Source organism: Peromyscus leucopus, chromosome 1 (genome assembly GCF_004664715.2).
Source record: "Peromyscus leucopus breed LL Stock chromosome 1, UCI_PerLeu_2.1, whole genome shotgun sequence".
Lineage (NCBI taxonomy): Eukaryota > Metazoa > Chordata > Mammalia > Rodentia > Cricetidae > Peromyscus > Peromyscus leucopus.
The window spans coordinates 189,100,491-189,122,787 of NC_051063.1; the positions used below are offsets into that span (position 1 = coordinate 189,100,491).

The following is a 22,297-nucleotide window of genomic DNA, read 5'->3' on the forward strand; positions in this document are numbered from 1 at the left end:
CCAGAATATTTTCATGAAATAATCTCAGAGCATCTGCAGTGTCTGTAGTATGCAAACCGGGTTCTCTTCGCTGCTGTAACAGTTAGAAAGCTCGAGTTCAAATTCATTCATGCTTTCTTAACTCCTCTGGTCTACTACTTGCCTCTTCACGAGTGGACTTTGCCCCTAGGACTACGCATCCCCAGAGAGCTTTGTAGATATTAGTCTTATGAGGAACCTCTGTAGATTTGATTGAACTAGAAAATATACGTTACAAAGCACCACAGTTATGATTGTAAATATTAACATTTAGTAAGCGAAGTTTTACTCCCCATTAATTTTCCTGAGATGTATGGAGTCTGTTGTAAACACAGAACTCAGAAATGTATCTTCATATGCTTAGTTGTTGATGTTACTCCTAAGGTCTGAATGATAAATGAGGACACGACTACTTTAAATGGTTGAGGAGAAGGTTTATTGTCGGTATAAGGCAGAAAATAGCCAGAGACATCTAGAAGGGTCCAGAATGAACTGGTCCATGAGAGGGGAGAGAGGAGGAGAGAGAGAAATGAAGAGAAGACAGGAGAGAGGTGGAGGCCAAGAGAGGCACTTGGAGCCTAGCGGTCAAAGAGCACCTAGCAAAAAATGTCTGCTTTGATATGTTAATGGGCACCTCAGCCATTTGTCAGGGGTATTTTGATACCTAACAAGGTCCAGGCAAGCCTGGTATACATGCTGTGAGAAGATGTTATCAAGGCCACACTATTTCTATAGATAGAAAACTCATGGATTAAAATTAGAAGCACCTTTTGAATAATTATGATTACAATCCTATATCAGAAAAGTGTCTCTTTGGTTCAAGAAATGCAGTCTACCCATGCGCATGTGGAAAAACTGTTGTTTTTTATTTTAGGATCTGTTGATATTCAGTGCTGTGACTGTGGACTTCTTGTAGGAGGAGTGGGAATGCCTAGACCCTGCTAACAGGGATTTTTATGGGCACCTCTTTGAGAAGTACAGCAGTCAGGACTCTGAAGGTCAGAATAATTTTCTTGCAGTCTCCCTTGCTCATTCTCAGGGTTCTTGGACAGACCACTCTGCATGTGTGTGAGCTGTGTGTGTGTGAATGAAGTTTCACATCCCATAAAGTGAGATCCTCAGAGACAAAGAGACATTTTTTGTGATATTTTCTCTCTTCATGTTTATCCTTTGAAAGGTGTTTTCTTCTTTTGTTTTTGTTCCATGGAAAGTTCCGGGTGTTTTCTGAAGAATCCCTTTCCCATATGCAAGTCTCACATTGCTCAGTCAGTCCTGCTCACCTGGGAATCGGAACAAAGAGCCCTGCATGGTGGAGAGAGGAGACAGTAGCAAAGGATCCAGGTATGCTAGATGGACTGAGGAAGGGGTGAGGTAGATATCAAGTGACAGTTGATACAGGAAATTGTTTTTTTTTTTTTTTTGGCAGATTCTATTTCATTAATGATTATGGAAAATTTACTGAAAATAATCTTAGATGTGGTATTATGAATTTCCCATTGTTGGCTATGTAGTAAGCAGCCATTTGATCAGTTATGAGTCTCTGAAATATCTGTTGCCCATTGAAACCAAAGTTTCTTTGACCCAAGCTGAAAGCAGCACCCTGGACATGGGAGTGGACTGAACCATTTAAAGGCAGGTTGAGTATTGTCCATGTAGCAAATATCAGTAGTGACTCCCTGCCTAGGGTCTCTGACCTTTGTTATCATTGCTTTTCACCAGGTTCCCAGTCTATCCATGTATTTCCTTCTGTGGAGCTGGCCTCATATTGAACCAGAAAACCTTCTGGTACCTATAAAAGAATCTTGCCCCTATGACACCAGTGGGTATGCTTGCCTGACAGATTGGGATTATTGCATGCAGGATCCTAATATGAGTATGTCCATTGATACCTGACCGAGGCTAAATAGCAGTTTTTAACAATATGAATGCTATGGCCAGGGAGTCCAAGATATCTGTAGACAGTGTGAGTGGTCTGATCTGAGCTTTCTCAAGACAGTCCACTTGCTTTCTGATGCTCCTTTATTGTCCTCTAAATTTTTCTGTCTTTCTTGAGTTGTGAACACACTGATGCATTGTGTTGAGTTAGTCTTGATTCATGTGGAGTAATACCACTTGTCCTTTTGTACTGTTTGGTTTAGCTTTGTGTCTCTTTATCTTTATTATGCTGAGGTATGTTCCTTCTCTTCTCACATCTTAAGAGCTTTTTTTTTTTTGGCTTTTTGAGACAGGGTTTCTCTGTGTAGCTTTGTGCTTTCTGAACTCACTTGGTAGCCCAGGCTGGCCTTGAACTCACAGAGATCCGCCTGGCTCTGCCTCCCAAGTGCTGGGATTAAAGGCGTGCGCCACTACCGCCCGGCTTAAGAGCTTTTATACTGAGCAAATGTCATATTTTACTACAGGGCTTTCATGTATCTATTGATGTAGTCATTTATTTTCTCTTGCTGAGTCCACATATTTAGTGTGTTACATTGATTAGTTTGTAGGTATTGCATTCTCGGTGTCAACTCAGCTTTCCTTCTATTTCTTTGTTACTTAGAGAGATTGTCTGTGTCTGTTTCCTTCCCAGCAAGTAGTCTGTGATTTTCTTTTGTACATATTTGTTTGGGCTTATCTATTTTGGGTGTCAAGGTAAAGACAGCTCTTTGTCATGACTTTGTAGCATTCATTTTCTTTGTGTTTTATTTACTATTCTCCTTTTGACATTAGTATAAGGTTTGTCTAGCAGAAAGGAGAATTCTGTGCTGAATCTGTCCAGTCTTCAGACACTGTTAGAGGAAACTTGCTGCTCAGATTCAGCTCTGCTTAATGTGTGTTTTAGTTTTATTAAATAAAGGGGATTGATTATTCACTTCTTTCTAGGAACTCATCATTTCTTCTTCAGTTCTGATTTACTTGTGTATGACTTTCCACAGCACTTCCATAAGGTCACACTGACATTAATGTCATACATTTCAGCTCCAGTTCTAATACTTAAGGAATCACTTTTTTAGCTTTGATTAGGTAAAACAAGTCTGGCATGTTGAACATCTTTCTACATACTATTTCAGATTGACTTGTTCTCTTCCTTGTAAGCCCCCAGACATAATTATGGACAAATGTCTTTCATAACCAGTTCCTCTTGCTGCCAAACATTTCTCAATGTTTCTTTGTTACCCCACTTCTGTGTGATTGTCTTTCATGAGCTGGCACTCACCCTGAAACTCTAAGAAGGTTTCCTCCATGCTCCTTGAATTCTGTCTCACTATTCATTGGTTTAAGTTTCCACAGTAGCTAATTAGGGAACAATAAACCAAGTTCTAGAGAGGTGGCTCAACTGTTAAGGGCACTTGTTGCTCTTGCAGCTTCCATGTTCAGTTTCAGGAACCTTCCTTGATTCTTAACACCCTTCTGGAACTCAGGTTCCAGAGGATCTATTGCCCTCTTCTGGCTGCTGCAGGCTTTGCAAGCATGAGGTGCTCAGACCTACCTGTAGGCAAAGACACCCATCCAAATAATATAAATAAACCTTAAAAAAAAAAAGAAAAGAAAACATAAAATATCTGGAAGTATTACATAAAGATTTAAAATAACAGTCTAGGGAAGACCTTGGGGGTGTCACTATTTCTGAGAGTGAATGTGGAACCTGGATACGTGGTGGGATTGCTGACACCTCACATCAACAAGTTAGGAATGATCCCTATATATGATAAATAAGCAAAGTTGTTTGTGTTTATGGACAGAAGTTTTATCAAATTGGTTATGACAGGAAAATGCTGTCACCCAGCATTCCATCAACAGAGAAGTCTGCGATGGGAGGAAAGTGAATTGTATAAAACATCACAGTTTTCTTATTCTAAGGTGTCACCACAGGCCCCAGATCTCAGTTCTTGTAGCTGATCAGTCTGTAGAAGGTCATGTTTCTACTCCAAATAGTTCATGATCACCATACAGCATTTGGCATTTGCATCAGTAAAATAAATTGGATTAAGAACTGTGTGTTACAACACTTCACACAACAAACTCTTCCATGCTCTTCATATGTGAAATGTGCTGAAACCAAACACATTGAGTGACATTCTCACTGCCACACTCCAGTGCTTTGGTTTGTATTTGGTCTTCTAAGGTCCTGAAGGTCGTGCATGTTGCTCTCTGAGGTGAGTTGGCTGCACGTGGTGCTCTTCATTGGAGCTTTTGATGTTTGTGCATTTCACCTTCATCTCTACACTGTTGTCAGATTCTGTGTTGCTGCTGTGAATTTCTCTGACCTTCTCTTGGAATCACCTTCAGAGAGGACATATCCTGTTTCTATTGCTGCTCATCAGGTCCCCCCTTTTTGTTAGTTTAATAATAATGAATTTTCCATGTGCCCTCTGGTTTCTGCTGGGTAGGAATAGTGGAGATGTTGAGTGATGTCTCTTTCCTCCTCAAAGTTGAGGATGTCTCTATTTTTTTATAGTGTAGCTTTCAGAGCTACATTTTTTTGTCTTTGTATTGCTTATTTTTTTTTTAAGGCTATTTTATTTTGGTTTTTTGAGATAGATTTTTTTTTTTGTGTGTGTGTGTGGTAGTCTTAGCTGTCCTGGAATTCACTCTCTAGACTGGGCTGGCTTTGAACTCACAGGGATCTGCCTGCCACTGCCTCCCGAGTGCTAGGATTAAGGGTGTGCACCACTAGAGACAGACTGTCTCTGTATTGCTTTAATGCTCGTTTTATACTGTGAATTTCCTGACTTCATTTGCTTGTTATTATTCTTGCTTAATTCATTGAGTATCTTCTAAATTCCTCAAGGAATTCATAAATACCTGCATTTGGTTTCTAGAGAATTTTTTAGTTCTTTTTATTTATCTTGATTTTTGAAAATTCTCTTGATTTTTGTTCACATTTGATCATTTACGAAATTTGAGCCTCTTATTCGAAAATTACAGAAAAAAATAGAGTGATTTTGCTGAAATGGTGGAGAAGAAACATAGAATGCCTCTGGAAGTTAAGAGGCATCTCCTGTTCCATATTTAACCTAAAATTCTTGAATAAGAAATCATTGCTATTCCCAGTACTTGTCAAGATATAAGATGATACAAGATGTAACTGTGACATATGTGTATGTAGTTATACAGTGGATCTATAATTATGTAAACGTAAAATCAGTTACCGAGTCATACAGAATGAATGCTTATTTTGTGACACAGGATTAACATAAGATGTAACGTAGGACAAGACAATAGACACATGTCTCACATTTCAACTAAAAAGTTGATTTCCATGGAGGAAAATGATAGCAGCCAGGGACTGAAGGACCTCAGAGTTGTCACACTGAGTATTTATTGTCAACTTGAGAGTATTAAGAATGGCCTTGGGCTGGGCAGCAGTGGCGCACATCTTTAATCCCAGCACTTGGGAGGCAGAGCTAGGCAGATCTCTATGAGTTCAAGAGCAGTCTGGTCTAAAGAGCGAGATTGAGGACAGGCATCAAAACTACACAGAGAAACCCTGTCTCGAAAAAACCAAAAGAAAGAAAGAAAGAGAGAGAGAGAGAAAGAAGGAAGGAAGGAAGGAAGAAAGAAAGAACGAACGAACGAACTGCCTTGAGCTGGAGAGATGGCTCAGAGGTTACAAGCTCTTATTGCTCTTGCAAAAGACCAGGGTTCCATCTTAGCACCCATATCTTGGTCCATAGCCATCCATAACTCCAGTTTGTGGGGAATCTGATTCCCTCTTCTCACCTCCATGGACACCAACATGCAAGTTGTGCATATACATACATGCAGACAGAACATTCCCAAATAAAATAAAATGAATAAATCTCATTTAGAAATTGTCTAAAAACTGCCTAGAAGAATAGTAAGGCACACTTCTGTCTATGTCTGGGAAGGTCTTTCCACATAGGATAGGACTTTGAAGATCTTGGCCTGATCAGTGAATAATCTTTACATTAGCTCATAATGAGATTGGGTTGTTGGAAGCTAGTAGCAAAAGCAGGGAGTTGGCTTCTTTTAGAGAGACTATAATTTACTGAGGCAAGCTTGGAAGGATCCACCTTATCCCTGCACCTTCCTGAACATGGTCTTCTTCCTGGCAGCCACCAACTGCGTTCTGTCATTTCTCCAATTTGATGATTCTGTATTAATGTTGCCTAGAGCAATTTAACACTCACATTAGATTTTAAACAGATTTTATGAGCTGAATTGTAATATTCTACCTTTTAAGTAGGTTCAGGTGGGTTTCAAGGGTTCAGTATTCTCACACAAAGTTGTTCATCCTGCTAAAGTAGAAACCAGACCATTTCTAAGGAGTCCTAAGTTGGAAAGATAATCTTTCTGTCAGTGAATATTGTATAGTAGACGATGATGAGATTGGCCTTAACCACATCTGATGACAAGTTTACCGTATTGAGAAAAAACTATGATATTTGCATGATGGGTCTGTTCTCTGAGTCAGCATGACACACAAGGTAAATACATGAACTGTATCTGCCAGATAGAATGAACTGAAATATAGCCTAAGTGTTTTCTTTCTTTTAAATTATTTACTTTTTTTTATGTGCCTTGGTGTTTGCCTGTGTGTATGCTTGTGTAAGGGTGATAGGACTTCTGGAACTGTACTTAAAGATGGTTGTGAGCTACTATGTGGGTGTTGGGAATTGAACCTGTGTTGTCTAGAAGAGTAGTCAGTGCTCTTAAAAACTGAGCCATCTCTCCAGTCCTGTATTCTAAGTATTTTCTACCAGCTAGAAATGCTGACAGCATTTTCAGACAAGGTGTAAGCAGTCCTATCCCCACCTCTGTATTGTACCATGTGGATTATAGCACTAAGAATTTTCTAGAGATACTGACTTGATGCTGTGCATATGCCATCAACTTATGTATCAACTAATGTCCCATTTAATAACTGTTCTCTTTTCTTTGGAAGAGGAAGGCTCTCCCACCCTATGTTTTTCCTTTCCCTGTAGCTATGTTTTATGTAGGTACAGATTCTGAAGAGAAGTTTTGATGGACAGACTTCCATTTATTTCTTTAAAAAATTAACTGAGTACAGGAGTGTTCATCTGCATGCTTTTCTGTGAAGAGCATCTGTGCAGGATACACATGGAGCCCTGGGGTAGTCACCAAACCCATGGCAGGGGAGTTGGGCAAAATCATAAGTTGTCTTGTGTGTAGTTGTGAGGTGAGACGCAGCTGCAGACAGGATTGATCCAGTGTCAAAATTGGAGCAAATCTGACAGTTATAGAATTTGGAAGCAAAATTTTGCTGATCATAATTTACCCATCTGAGATATGACACTGCGGTGCTCTTTGATATCAACACAGAGTTCTTAAACTACATCTAGACCTCAAATGTATATCTTATTATTCCGTAAACATTTGTTGACTCTGAGACTATTATGTCATTCTGATTTCCACAGATAGAAAATTCAATACAGACTATGACTATTTTAGACAGTATCCTTTTTTGTTTTGTTTTTTGAGACAAGGTTTCTTTTCTCTGTATAGCATTGGAGGTCCTAGAACACTTTCTGCAGACCAGGCTGGTCTCATACTGACAGAGATCCGCTTGCCTCTGCCTCCCAAGTGCTGGGATTAAAGGCATGCACTACCATCATCTAGCAGAAAATAGCTTTTATTAAAATTACATTTCACATTTATTTTTTGTGTGGGAGTGTATTTACTTGAATGTATGCATACGTGCTGTGTATACCTCCTGCCTGTACAGAATTTACAGTTGAGCATTGGATCCCATGGACCTAGAGTTAAAATCTGTTGTGTAGTGTCATGAGGGTGCTAAGAACCAAACTATGTTTTGCCACATTATGTTTCTATAGGAATGGTTTCGGAATATTCTGCTGTAAATCATCTTATGATTGTCCTGTTCTACACATTACTCTCTTTTCTATGTAATAACTAATACTTGGAGAAAATATAATTTGTTTGACTGTGCATATGTATGATGTCCTTATTTCATTCCTGTCACATTTTTGTGTTCATATCAATATTATACAAATTTCATTACTTTCATTTAAGCATACTGGGAAATTAGGACAATTTTTGCCTCAAACTTTGTTTCCTAATTTCCTAACTGTGAAAATTTCAGTAGGTCCTTTATATTCTGTTCATTTTGTGGTCTGTTTACTCATTTCCTGATAAAATGCTGGCAGGACTCTGATAAGAATTTCTTAGTATCTCTGCAGAATATTAAACTATCTATATTGTCTTCTAATTGATTTTTCCTGTTGTTTCTCAGTGATTTCCACTACAATAATATTAATTGATTTTAAAATCTTGGTTTAATCTTTTGAAGGGTTTGAATGCAGTGTTTTCTCAATTTTATATATATTTTGGATTACTTTGTTCATAAACAGATTGCTTAGAATCTTTAGAAAATAGAAGCCTTCTTACTGATTTTGTTCCTGTATTTGAATGAGAGCATGCTATTGTAGTGTCACTGTTCATATGTCATGTATGTAATTTGTTTTGGTTTGCTGCTGCTGTTATATGCATGTTGATCAGTGAGTATTTACTCATCATCCTTTCTTATTTCATTTCTGGTTGAGGATTCCTTAGATTTCTATCTCTAGATTGCAGTGTTCACATCCTGCCTTACCTCATTATTTCCTGAGCCATTTGCTGGAGTTCCCTTGCCCTTCAATCAGTTTGTTCCTGTACTCTGAGTTCAGGTGCTTGTTTCCTCTTTATGTCCCTTGACTTTGTGAAAATGACTTTGAATTGTGTTTTGAGTTCTGTATCTTGAATTTCATTCAAACTGCATTCCTAGGGAGCACTGGTATTGCATTGGTGAACTACTGGTCAAGGATTTCTCACATTCACCATATGTGTAAAGCTTCTCTCATGTATGCATTGTCTGATGTATCCTAAGATGTTGTTTCTGGATAAATTCTTTGAAACATTCATTATTACATTTGTAAGTGTTCTCTCTGGTATGAATGTTCTGATGCTTTCTAATACGTGAGCAGCAAATGAAGGATTTGCCATAATTAGTACATTTGTTAAGTTTCTCTCCAGCATGGATTCTGTCATGTCTTTTAAAGTCTGATGAATCATAAAAGCACTTTCCACATTCTGTACATTTGTCAGAAGTTTTCCATAATGCATGTTATTATGTACTCTGAGTTGTGACAGATGCAAAAAAGGCTCACTGCATTCTCTACATTTATAGGTTTTATCCTTTATATGAGTTCCTTTATGTCCACTGAGGTTTGAGTATATCTTGAAGCATTTTCTACGTTTCTGGCATTGCCGTGGTTTCTTTCCTCTGTGGTTTTGTTTCAGGGTGGGTTTATGTTTAAAATCAAAAGATTTATTATCCTCTATATTTTTGAGTTCTTTTCTACTGTGGATTTATAGGATTTGACTAAGGCTAGAACACAAATTTAAACATTTTACACAGTCTTTATATTTGAAAAGTTCTTCTCTAATGTTCCCACGTTTATGACTGTTTAGGTTTGATTTTCAGAAATAAAAGCATCTCTGTGGTTTCCAAATCTATACTTTGTGGAGTTTTCTGCAGTATCACTTGTAACATGTAATTGGAAGGATTCATGAATCGTTTTGACAAGTTCATTACAATTATAAGACTTCTCTTGGATATTCACATGCTGATGCACAATATGCTTTGAGCTGTCATCTCGGATCTTCTTATATTTAACACACATCTGATAATTGTCTAGAAAATTAACATAGTTAAAGATAATAGGAATTGATTCAGTAAGTGCTGTTTCCTTAGGAAAAGTAAGCTAGCAATTCTTAGGAATAGAGTTCTCAGCAGAGGTCTTTTTTTGTTTCACTATCATTAAAAGTAAGCTCAGAAAAACCTCCACTCAAACTGCAAGGAATGATAATAAACTTCTCATTCTTAGCTAAACTGTACACCTTGCAGAAGGTCAGTTAAGTGACTGATTGAACAATAATGAACTCTGAGAAAGGAGCTCTCTGAAGTATCATGAAAGAAATTTCTGGGTTTTTTTTTTTTTGTTTTGTTTTTTTGTGTGTGTGTATACTTTTTTTTTCGAGACGGGATTTCTCTGTGTTGTTTTGGTGCCTGTCCTGGATATCGTTCTGTAAATCAGGCTGGCCTCAAACTCACAGAGATCTTCCTGGCTCTGCCTCCCAGTGCTGGAATTAAAGGCATGCGCCATTTTGAGACACAGTCATAATATGTAGCATTGGTTAGCTAAGAACTATGTAACAAACCCAGGCAGGCATGGAACCCACCAGATCCTCTTGCTTTAGCCTCCCTAATGCTATGATTAAAATCATGCTGGACCTGGACTAACTATAGAGAGCACATCTCAAAAAATAAACATCATAAACAATATGCTCACAACATGCTTACAGAAGCTCTTTCTGTAATTTAAATCCTCTCCATTTTAAAGATTAGAAATAGAATAGTTTAATCCAATAGTGAAAACAGAACATTCCAATTACTATGTTTACTAAAGTGTACTTCCTTGCTCTGAATATTAATTTTTCTTTGAAGTTTTCATTAAAAACTAGATAACAGGGCTGGAGCGATCAGGCAGTATATAGCATTGGTTACTCTTCCAGAGAACACAGAAATTGTAAAGGAAGAACCATGAAAAGGTCATGTTGATAACCAGCATTTCCCTTATTTCTGGGAGTCTCTAAATACTTCAGGGAGTTTACATAGGTTTACAGTAGATAAACACAAAGGATGAACCAGGAATTTTATAAGAAGAGCATTTTTACTTTCAAAGACTAGATTGCTGTAATTCTCCAACATCACATCCATGTACAAAGCCCTCTGAGTAGAGTCAACATTCTCACTCCTCATGAGAGAAGTCCAAAGCAACATCCTAGAATGTTAGCAGACCTTGTCCAGGAAAATTTCCAGGAAAATTACATGAGCTCCTGGACAAAATGCTTTCCTATGTAAAAGACACATTTGAAATTGGCACTTTTGTGATATAGGTGAGGTATAAATATTAGTCAAAGACAAGTTTTCTAAAGGTGTTACAGAGATGGCTTAGCAATTAGGAGCACTGGTTGCTCTTCCAGAGGACCATAGTTTAATTCCCAGCACCCTAGGGCACCATTGCAGTTCCAAGAGATCTGATGCTTTCTTCTAAACTCTATAGGCAGGGGGCACAGATATCACTAACACATTTATTTAACCAAATACATCCAGTCACTTAAACCTGAAAGTGAATTTTCATAAAAGATATTTTCTAGAATAGTCATACTCTATTGTATTTACTATACTCTGTATTGCATTGTAGTCTCATAGTCAGCAAACTTGTTGGGAATATAAGATACACATTATCGATCTAGATGCAGGAATGTGCCATTATGAAAGTATGTTGACATCAGTCAGGATCCCAGTGTCACATCTCAGATGCAAAAATTATGAGCAAAACTGTGCTTTCAAGTTCCACAACTGCTGACCTTGCTCAAATATGGACACTGGATCAATCCAGTCTGCAGCTGGCCCTCACCTGATTGTATTTGAATATGCTCAGCTGAGATTCTGAGCCCTAGTACAATAGTACATCATTTCCAGAATGAAGAGAATACAGAATACAGAAGTCATAGAATAAATAAAAGTCAAAGGAGTTCTTTGTTGCTGTTTTTACAAGTAAAGACTGTAACTTCAGTGCATATACCCAACAATCCAAACAAGTAATAGATTCAAATATTTTGTGAAGTTATTTAATAGGAATATTTTGATAGTCATGAAGCAAATGGAAAAATCAGCATTGGATAGTATTAATATTATCTAAATTTTTCTAAGACTAGACAAAACCAAAACTGATGAATGAATGATTTCAAAATTCCATATGTGGTTACTGCTGAGAGCTGCTGATAGCAATGGCTATAGAATGATGAGAATAATATTTATAAATGAATGTACTATATGTCAGTGTGTTCAGATAAAATATAAAAATCTGTGGTTGAAATGAATGAATTAGCTGTGAGAATTATACTAACTTTATTAATTTTGAGTAGATTAACTCAATTGAAAAATTGAAGCTACTCAACTCTATTCTTTAGTATTTGAGCTCATTTGCCTAACAGGATTGTGTAGATAAAAGTATCATTTATGATTTTTTTTTTCTTCATTAAAAAAAATAGGTTAGTTACTGACTCCATAACAAATGTGCACCACAGTGTAAACCTGAAGGATGGAAAGATAGCTGTGCAGTGAGAGCATGTACTTACCTGTAGAGAAACCCAGCTTCATTCTCTGTACATAGGGCAGCTCAATACAGATCCTGATTCCAGTGCCAAAGATTTGGTACCAACTTTAGGGCTCCAAGGGCATCATGTAGGCATGCATAGTATAGAAAAACATGTAGATGAAAAATCACATACTTAAATAAAACTATTATTTTAATGAAATGGAAACCTCTCCATTGTAATAATTGTTCAGAATCTCAATATACATAATTCATAGTTTCAAGAACAGGAAAAACACAGAGTTTGGATCCTTCAAAAGAACAGTAGAGACCAAAGTCACCAGTAATTTTTTTGTCTTGGTATTCTCATTTTAAAAGGACATGGAATTCATTGATTTTTACAAGATAACTCTCTTCTTTTTCCCCCTTTTATTAAAAATAGATTATTTTCTCACACAATATATCCTGATTACCATTTCCCCTCCTTCCACTCCTCCCAGTTCCTCTCCACCTCCCCTCCCTTCCAGATCCATTTTCTGTCTCTCATTAGAAAAGAACAGGCTTTTAGAGGTAAAAACAAAACACAACAAAATAAAATATAATAAGCTAAAATAAAAATCATCACAACAATGTTGGATAAGGCAAATCAACAAAAGGAAAAGAGAGTCCCAAGGGCAGGCACAAGAATCAGAGACCCACTCTATCATACAATCAGAAATCTCATAAAATTATTAAACAGAAAGCTATAATACACACACACACACACACACACACACACACACACACACACACACACACGACCTGATGCCAGTCCATGTAGGTCCTGTGCTTGCTGTTTCAGTCTCTGTGAGTTCATATGATCTATGCTAGTTGTTCTCTTGGTATACTCCATCCCCTTTGGCTCTTAAACTCTTTTTACATCCTCTTTTGTGAGGTTCCCTCAGCTCTAAAGGGTGGTTTTGATGGGGACATCCAATTTAGAGCTGTGTGTTCCAAAGTCTCTCTGTGTATTGTCTTGCTGTGGGTCTCTGTGTTTGTTCTCAGCTGCTCACAAGGCTCCATCCTTTACTTCTCACCTGTGACTATGGATAGACTCAAGAAAGGGAATCATTGTCTTTAGTTGTGTTTCTTCTGCTGAGCTTACCAGCTCCAACACATAGCTCCAAAACGACAGTCTCACAGATAGTCCTGGTTAATCTAAGTGGATCAAAAAATAAAATGAAGAGTAATGAACATGAGAGAGAGGTAAGGAATAAAGGAGAGAGAAAGAGATGAGGAAAAGGAGAGAGGAAAGAAAGAAAGCCAGTTGGCAGTATGGACCAGGATTGTGGGAAATAAGGGATGTGACTGCACACTAAGAGGTATATCATGTGAAATGACAAAATATTAGTAAAATACAAAAAATTTTGAAATTACCATGTCAGTTTGTACTTTCATTTTTGTGTCTTTATCTGGTTTGATGTCAGAGAACATTAGCTTCATAGTGATTCCCCTTTCCTAAAATCTGTCCATAATCACAGTTGAGAGGTAAAGGATGGGGTCCTGTGAGCCTCTCCCCTTCCTAGACTGCTTGTGGCTATGGCTGGTCTTGAGTGAGACCAGTGCAGGTGAGTACAGTTGCTCTGGGTTACTGATTACAACAGCTGTGTGGAGTCTGGAAAATGGTATGACATGGCCATTCACCCCTTCCCCTTATTTCCCTCCCACCTCCTCTTCCTCAATATTCCCAGAGCCATAGATGGGATGGTGTAACTAACTTGTTTAGGGCTGTGGCCATATTATACATTGCTTATTTTCTGCATCTTGCACAGCCACAAGTTTTTGCATTCACCAAAATTGAATTCACTGTGCTTTATATAAAAGCCCCTTTAGCATGCCTCCCAGAAGACAAACTGGATTCTGTGTTAGTGAAGCCAGAATTTCACCATCTAGTGGTGAAAAACAGAATAGCTCAGGATGAATTCAACAAGGGGGTGTTAATTGGTAGACTGACCACTGGTTTCCTGATATACCTATTTCCTTTCAAAATCGTGAGTTACTGAAATGTTTTCCCTCATGTCAACATTGCTAATAGTGTAATTCTGGATATTTGACTGGAAATAGTGGAGGTCTGTGATGAAAAGATAAAGATGGCTTTTTAGTGTCACCTCACTTGCCTAGTGATCAAAATGATTATCCAGCTTTCTAGTAAAGTGCTCCAGAGTGAGTTACTGTTTAACATTTAGAATATTTCGTGTGAGAGTAGACTATGCGCCTGAAACTTCACTTTAACTAGTGCTCCTTTCATGGAGCATTTTACTTGAATTCCTTGTTTTCTTTGACTGAGCCTTCTAGCTCCTGTATTTTGTCTTCAAGTCTGATATTGTGTCCCCTATGTGATCTCTTTGAGTTTTTATTATGCTTGTTGCATTTTTTTGTATTTTGTTTCATTTCAGTTTGCGTGTTTGGTGTTTCAAACTACTCATCATATTCATATTTTATATCCTATAGTGTCCTCATTTCCTTCAGGCATTTGTTACTGTTTTGCTGCCCATGAATCATTTTCGTATATTTGAGGTGACTCACATGCTTTAAATATTTTGACCATCTTGAACATGACTCAGGTTTTTTAGTTCTGTATATTGGATATCATTTAACTTGTTCTCCTTAGGGGATACAGGTATGGTTTGTACATTGGGCCAAGGGCATTTTTTCTTTGTTTTAATTTGTGTTGTGAAAGGGGATCATAAGAATTTAGGGTGTCTGTTGTCTTTTGCCATGTGTTTTCAATCCCTAGAGGCTGGTATTCCCAAGATGAGAAGTTAGACATGATAACTTGCATCTGAAGATTTCAGAACCCAGAGTAGGGGTCAGAAAATTGGGTGCAACATCCTCCTACAAGCAGTTCTGGGTGGGCTTGGCTGGCAACAAGCATGTGGGGAGGTAACAAGAGCTATTGGGGTCCATCCCCAGATAACTTTCTCAGAGTCCAGAAGAGACACTACTGGTGTAGCTAGAGTTTTCCTCCCTTACCCACAGTCTTTGTGGACAAATCTTTGTCACCCGCCAGTCCCACAGCCGCTCAGACCCAACCAAGTAAACACAGAGACTTATATTGCTTACAAACTGTATGGCCATGGCAGGCTTCTTGCTAACTGTTCTTACAGCTTAAATGAATCCATTTCTATTAATCTATACCTTGCCACGTGACTCGTGGCTTACTGGCATCTTTTCATGCTGATTGTCATGGTGGCAGCTGGCAGTGTCTCCTCTGCCTTCCTGTTCCAGTTCTCCTCTCCGTTAGTCCCACCTATACTTCCTGCATAGCCACTGGCCAATCAGTGTTTTATTTATTGACCAATCAGAGTAATTTGATATACAGACCATCCCACAGCACTACTGGTGGATGGGATCTAATCTGAGGGATATTAGATGAATCTATGTACACTATGCTCTTTTAGTCTATTCATTTTATTCTTCTAAGTCAATTCTACAAGTGCTGTGGGGTTACCAGTTTATATACACATACAAGCAGTAATTCTTTGGCAATGCAATGCGAAGCTTGAATTTTTCAGGGTCATAGAGAGAGGTGATAAGATTTACACATAGAGCAGTAATTGTCAGCTTTCATTTACACAAAGGGAGAGTGACTAATAGAAGTTCTCTGGTATGGTTAAATAAGGGCTAAAATTGATTAGGGGATCTAAAAAGGAATTTAGGTGCTCAGACTATATTCTTAGAAGTGAGTAGGTAATAGGTTAGTCTATATGTCAGTATAAGTCATGAGTAATGTGAAACTGTCTTCTGGCTCAACTATCCAGGCAGTGTCACTTTCTGGCAGGGTGGAGAAAGTGTTCTTGGTTACTAGGCAACCTGTGTAACAACATGTAGCATTTGGTTCTTTTTTTTTTTTTTTAATGCCGAATGCCATTTATTGAAAGAGGGAGGAGGAGGTCTTACATACAGGCTTACAGCACCATGGGAGAACTTGGAGGGCAGAAGTTTGCTACAAATGTTTTACAATCTTGCATCTAAGCTGTTAATGGCCATTGTGCAGGATACATAGACAGGGAACTTCCCTTAAGCATTCAGGAGGGTGAAACCAGGGAGGAAATTAGCATAGGGAGGATATCAAGGTCAAGGTCAGCAAGCAAGGCAACAGTTATCCAAAACGGAGGCCAGGGCCCTACAGGTCCCCTTTTTACTAATAAATGAGCTTCTGACTTAGGTTGCATGGGACGTCAGCAGGTTACCTTACCTGTCATGGAGACACCTGCCCAGGCCACACAGGCGCTCTGTCTTAGGTTGGTTAGTGCCCCCAGGCATTACCCGTCTCTGAATACTCATTATCATACAGGCTCAATCGTGTGTGAGCTGCAGAGTTAACTGCTGCCAAAGATCTCAAAGTGGCGCTGGGTAAAAGCACTTTTGCTCTGAGTCAGTTGCTAAAGTGTGGAATCTTCAGAACTAAGGATAACACCTGGGTTATGGGATAAAAGAGGAGGATTTAAGCTTAATTTGCACAAGAAATGAAGCTTGGCACCTATCATCTACTTGACTTTGGCAGTTGTCTCACTGGGTCAGTGGAATTATTTACCTTATCTCAGTAACTAGCAGATGGCCAAACACTGTCCTGGTAATTATACGCAGTAAATCTCTTAAATTAGGGTCTTGTGTTAATAAACTGGGCTGAAAGTAAGGAGTTAAGGATTTAAGGTTAGTGAGGTTAGCTTGTTTTATATGTAGGCGAGATGAACTCAGGGTTGTCTGGAGATGGCACTGGCCAGATGTCTTAGAATGGACGATAAGGAGCAGGGCTAAGCTTCCAAGGTCCCAGGACCAGAGGGAGGGGGCACAGTGGCCAATGCAACAAACTCTGAGACATAGCTTTTATCAGCAGACTCGGCAAGTGAAGAATTAGAAGGCTTTTCTTAGGGTGTTTTATGTTAGTAACCTTGGTAGACACCTGCAACTCTGACCTTGTGCATAACTGTAAAGTTTTAAGCTTATGTTCTAGCCGGCGGTGGTGGCACACGCCTTTAATCCCAGCACTCGGGAGGCGGAGCCAGGCGGATCTTTGTGAGTTCGAGGCCAGCCTGGTCTAGAGAGTGAGATCCAGGAAAGGCACAAAGCTACACAGAGAAACCCTGTCTTGGGAAAAAACAAAACAAAACAACCCAAAAACCTTATGATCTATATACAGAGGCCTTTAGTCTAGTTTGAACTTGCTCTGAGGTAAAAAATGAGCTAAGTGTGTGCAGTTAGTGTTAGACTGAGGACAGATTATTATTTTCCATGAACAAAGCAGGTTTTAGTGTCTACAGTCTCCTGGGACAATGGGTCTGGCTATGAAGCATATCCTAGTTTATTTTCTATGTATGAAAATTAAACAGCTAAATGAAAAGTCATCTTCCTGACCACCCACAGATGTATGTGCCCATAGATTGAGATGTAGTCATGAGATTACATATATACATTTTATGAAAATGCATGGTAATGGGAAGATACCATAGCTGTTATTGCACAAATAGTTTACAACAAGAAACAGCCAATTCATTCAAAAGGCAGTTATTCCAAAACGCCTTGCATGATGGTTTTGTTAGACTGACCTTCTGAACACTAGTTGTCTCCTGCTATCTACTCCCATGGCCTTTTGCTACCAGCAGCTCTCAATAGGGAGGCTGTGCAGAGCAGGTCCAGGGCAGCCTGGCAGCTGGAGCTGTGAGGAAGGCAGCCTGAGATGTAGTGGGAGGGATGGGTTCTGGATAAGGCAAAGACACCTGTCTGGTCACTGGCATTCTTGGGGAAAGAAAACAACTGGGTGGACTTGGGAAGTGATTAACAAAAAAGAGCCCGTGGTAGGCGGGTTTAGAAGAATCAAGTACCCGGAAGCAGAGGTATATTGGGCGGGGCCAGGAGGAGCCACTCTAGGAACCAAGCTGAATTCACAGGAAATTCCGCCCTTCCATGTTGGACTTGGTGAGCTGCATGGTAGGGGAGGTACCGCCCTGGTATTTGGGGACCTGAAAACTCCCCAAAGTGGCAGTTGCTGTTCGGGGCGGCCTGGGAAAGTCACCAGTCAGCAGCGCAGTGGCAGAACCGCAGCCCGGCGGCCCTGGAACCTCCCAGGTCAGAGGCGCTGCGGGGCTGGGACACAGGAAAGAAGGGTGTGCTTGCTGAGGCTGCCCAGGACACAGCTTTGATAATTTGGTTGTAGATATCTTTCTGTCATCAGCCAGTTTGAAATCCTACATAGTGGGTCTTATCATGACTTTTTTCACTTCTCTTACTGCTCCCAGACTGTTCTGTCATAAAATAATTCCTAAAATAATCTAGTAGAGCATTTGCAGTGTCCGCAAACAGGGTTCTCTTTGGTATTGTAGCAGGTCCAAAGCTCCTGGAATTTAAATTCATTTATGCTTTCTAACTCCCCTGTTTTACCACTTGCCTATTCAAGAGAGTGGTCTTTGCCTTAGACTAGACATCCCCAGAGAGCTTTGTAGATAATAATTACACGAGGAACCAATGCAGATAGACTTAAACAAAAAATACATTTTATGGAGTGCCACAGATATGTTTGTAAACATTCAGCAAACTTTTACTCCCCATTAATTTTTCCCATCTGTGATATGTGTCACCTAGGATCTGAATACAAGCATTCAGAAATGTGTCTTCATATGCTGTGTCCTTATGTTACACCTTAGGTCCAGGCAAACCCAGCATGTGTGCTGTGAGAGTATAACAGGCCACAGTATTTTATGGTTAGCAAACATACTTTAGATGAAAACAAAATTAGTAAGTGTCTTTTTAATAATTATGGTCACTCACCTGTATTAGAAAAAAAAAATTGGCGCATGCCTTTAATCCCAGCACTCAGGAGGCAGAGACAGGCGGATCTCTGTGAGTTCAAGGCCAGCCTGGTCTCCAAAGCAAGTTCCAGGAAAGGTGCAAAGCTACACAGAGAAACCCTGTCTTGTAAAAAAAAAAAAAAAACTCTTTAGTTGAAGAAAAGCACTCGGCCCATGGACACGTGGCTTTTTTGTTGTTGTTCTTTTTATTTCAGGGTTTGTTGACATTGAGTGTTGTGAGTGTGGACTTCTTGAAGTAGGAGGAGTGAGAATGCACAGATCTCCTGTCGGAGAAGTACAGGAGTCTGTATTCTCAGGGTGAGAATACTTTTCTGGAGTCTCCCTTGCTCCTCCTCAGGGTTCCTGGGAAAACTACTCTGCGTGTGTGTGAGCTGTGTGTGAATGAGTCTCATATCTCGAGAGTAAAGTGAAATCCTCAAAGAGAGGCATGAAATTGGTTTTGCCACATTCTATTTTATTCCCAGTGATTCTAGAGAATTCCATTGAGAATAATCCCAAGATTGTCTTATTGTAGGTGTTTGAAGATAGTATGTATTTGACTTTGCATGCAAGTGATACTGGCCCTTTTCCATTCACATCGGTAGTTGTGTTTTTATACCAATATTAAGTGGTTTAGTTACTATAATTTAAAATATGGTGTTTAGTTAGAACCATTGAAGCCTCTTGGTTTGTCCTGCACACAGAGGTGTTGCAGCATCTTTTAGTTCCCTTAGGTTCTGTTTTTTTTTTCAGGTTAATTTTTCTGTTCCCTAAAATAATGCCAGCAAGATTTGGATAAGGTTTGTTTAATATCTCTGCTGAGTATTAAACTCCATCTACATTGTCTACCCTTCGATATCCCCTGTTGTCTGTCTTTAACAGTCCACAGTTTGCTTGCCCACAATTTTTATATATGTGGAATTACCTCTGGGTTTGATACTTCTCTCATAATTTTTAAAGTCATTGTGGTTTCTCACAATTTTAAGAATTTTAGTAAGATTTTCTCTTTTTATATAAAAGAATGCCTGTTAGATTTTGGTACAAATTACTTACAATCTTTCTAGAATGCAAACATTTTACACTTCTTCACTATGTTTGAATGAGAATATGCTATTAGTTAGTATTCATTATTTTTGTATTCTCTGATGATGTCAGAATTCAAAGTTCTTGGAGAAGACACTTTTTTTTTTTCAAGACAGGGTTTCTCTGTGTAGCTTTGCGCCTTTCCTGGAACTCACGCTCTAGCCCAGGCTGGCCTTGAACTCACAGAGCTCTGCCTGCCTCTGCCTCCCAAGTGCTGGGATTAAAGGCGTGTGCCACCACTGTCCTGCCGAGAAGACACTTTTTTTTTATTTTTCGAGACAGGGTTTCTCTGTGTAGCTTTGCGCCTCTCCTGGAACTCACTTGGTAGCCCAGGCTGGCCTCGAACTCACAGAGATCCACCTGGCTCTGCCTCCCAAGTGCTGGGATTAAAGGCGTGCGCCACCACCGCCCGGCTAGAAGACACTTTTAAACATTCATTTCACTAGATTTGAAGACTTATTCTATTTTTAAGACATATAAATACTAGGGCATCCAAATTGAAGTTTGAGGAGACTGAGCATCTGCTGCTGTTGTGTGCATGATTCTCTGCAGGCCTTCTAGGCACCATTAGTTTTCTGTGCTGTTCATGGTTACCTTTCCTAATGTGGACATTGAAGCTTCCCTGCATCACTGTCTATTTGCTTGCTACAATTCTGTCATTGATTGCTTTATGTACTTGGAAACTTTTATAAAATACACTCATGTTGATCCCATAGCTTTCTGGAAATGTACTATTTGATTATTTGTTAATATTCTTTGTTTTGTATATTTATAGGTTTGGTGTTTCCTGTTACCTGCCATAATTATGACCAACCCTCTTCATGGCAAATCTTTTAAAAAACTCATTCACTCTTAATACTTTATATCATTACATTTGAAGTAAATACTTTTATGGAAAGTTTATGTTTTGATTTTAGGGTATTTTCTCCTTTTCTTTTGAAATTGTATCCTATTTTCAAGTTTGATTTGAGGCATATTAAACATATACATTTTCAGAAATCACTGAAGGAAAATATAAACACATACTATTTTGTTAATTTTTTTTCTATTTATTTTCTTTTTTTTTCCTTTGTTCTGATTTCATTGACAGTTTGAAGTATATTTCATTTCTTTATAAACTTGAGTAGTATCTTTGCTAAGTTTTCTCTTTTTCTTATTTGGTTGTTCAAGAAACTGCACACAATCTTGCCTTGTGTCTGAACTAAGTTGGATTCCCACTGTATCTGTGTTCTTTCTCCTGCATTGTCTCCAGTGTTTGTTATTGTTTAGGACCTTGAGTGTAGACACTGACTAGGCTGAGAGGTCTTAGTGTATGTTAGATGAACATTTTCTTCATGACTAATGTGCTATTTACATTTTTTTACTGTGTCAGAGCTTTTAGGCATTGTCACTTTTTTTTTTTTTGGTTTCTTTATTGATTATAGTATTATTTTCTTTGCATGCTTTTTAGCTTCTTGATAAAATCTGGGTATTTGTGATTGTACTATGAAATGTTTACTAATAAATTTCTCTAGTCTATAGACTGTTTCTTCATACTTACAGTTATTTCTATGCAATGGACAGAAATTTCACCAGTTCATTTCTCTTCACCTATTTTCATTCCTTTATATGTGGATATTTACTGTTCCCCACAGCAATGGTTGACAAGGCTTTCTATTCTGTAACAAGTTTTTGGCATTTTGGTGAAATTCAGTTGGTCACAGCAGGTTGGATTGGCTCTGGATCTGCTGCTCTTACTGCTTTAGGTGTCTGCTCTTCTGCCGCTGCCATGGTGCTGATTGTTCCTGTGGTCTGCAGTGTCTTCTGAAATCACAGCTGCGATGACTCAAGTTTTGCTCTGTGTGTCTGCTTGCTCTGCACTCTTAGGGTCTTCATTGATGCAGTGTTTTGAATGTAGAAGACATGCTTCTCTGGGCAAAATGATTCCAGCTGTCTTGTTGTAGTTTAAATTTTGTGTCTCATTGTCTTAAATATTCTGAGGTACATTCATTCCTATTGTTCTTACTTCTTTCAGAGCTTTTATAATGAGCAAGTGTGCTATTTTTCCTCAGGCCTTACCTAGATCTGTTGACATGATCAACTTTCTTCTCTCGATGAGTTCACATACATGGTGTTTTACATTGATCAATGTATAGGTGTTAAGATAGTTGTACATTCTTGGGATTAAATTAGCTTGCATTCCATTTCTATGTAATTTGGAGACAATCTCTGTATCTGCGTTGATCCTGGTATCTGGTCTGCGAT

The 22,297-nt window shown here is 38.8% G+C and overlaps 2 protein-coding genes across 2 annotated transcripts in view; one reads left to right on the plus strand and one right to left on the minus strand.

Moving 5' to 3' along the window:
- The window catches only part of LOC114683972 (zinc finger protein 420-like), a 593,185-nt gene that overhangs the window by 417,050 nt on the left and 153,838 nt on the right, over window positions 1-22,297 (minus strand). The gene's annotated exons all lie outside the window — the stretch shown is intronic.
- Window positions 1-22,297, plus strand: part of LOC114683971 (zinc finger protein 420-like) — a 37,092-nt gene that overhangs the window by 220 nt on the left and 14,575 nt on the right. The window contains exons 2-3 of the mRNA XM_028858368.2: window positions 893-1,016; window positions 1,230-1,359. Of these exons, the coding sequence (XP_028714201.1) occupies window positions 975-1,016; window positions 1,230-1,359 (172 nt within the window). The 5' untranslated portion in view covers window positions 893-974. The remainder of the gene's footprint in view (window positions 1-892; window positions 1,017-1,229; window positions 1,360-22,297) is intronic.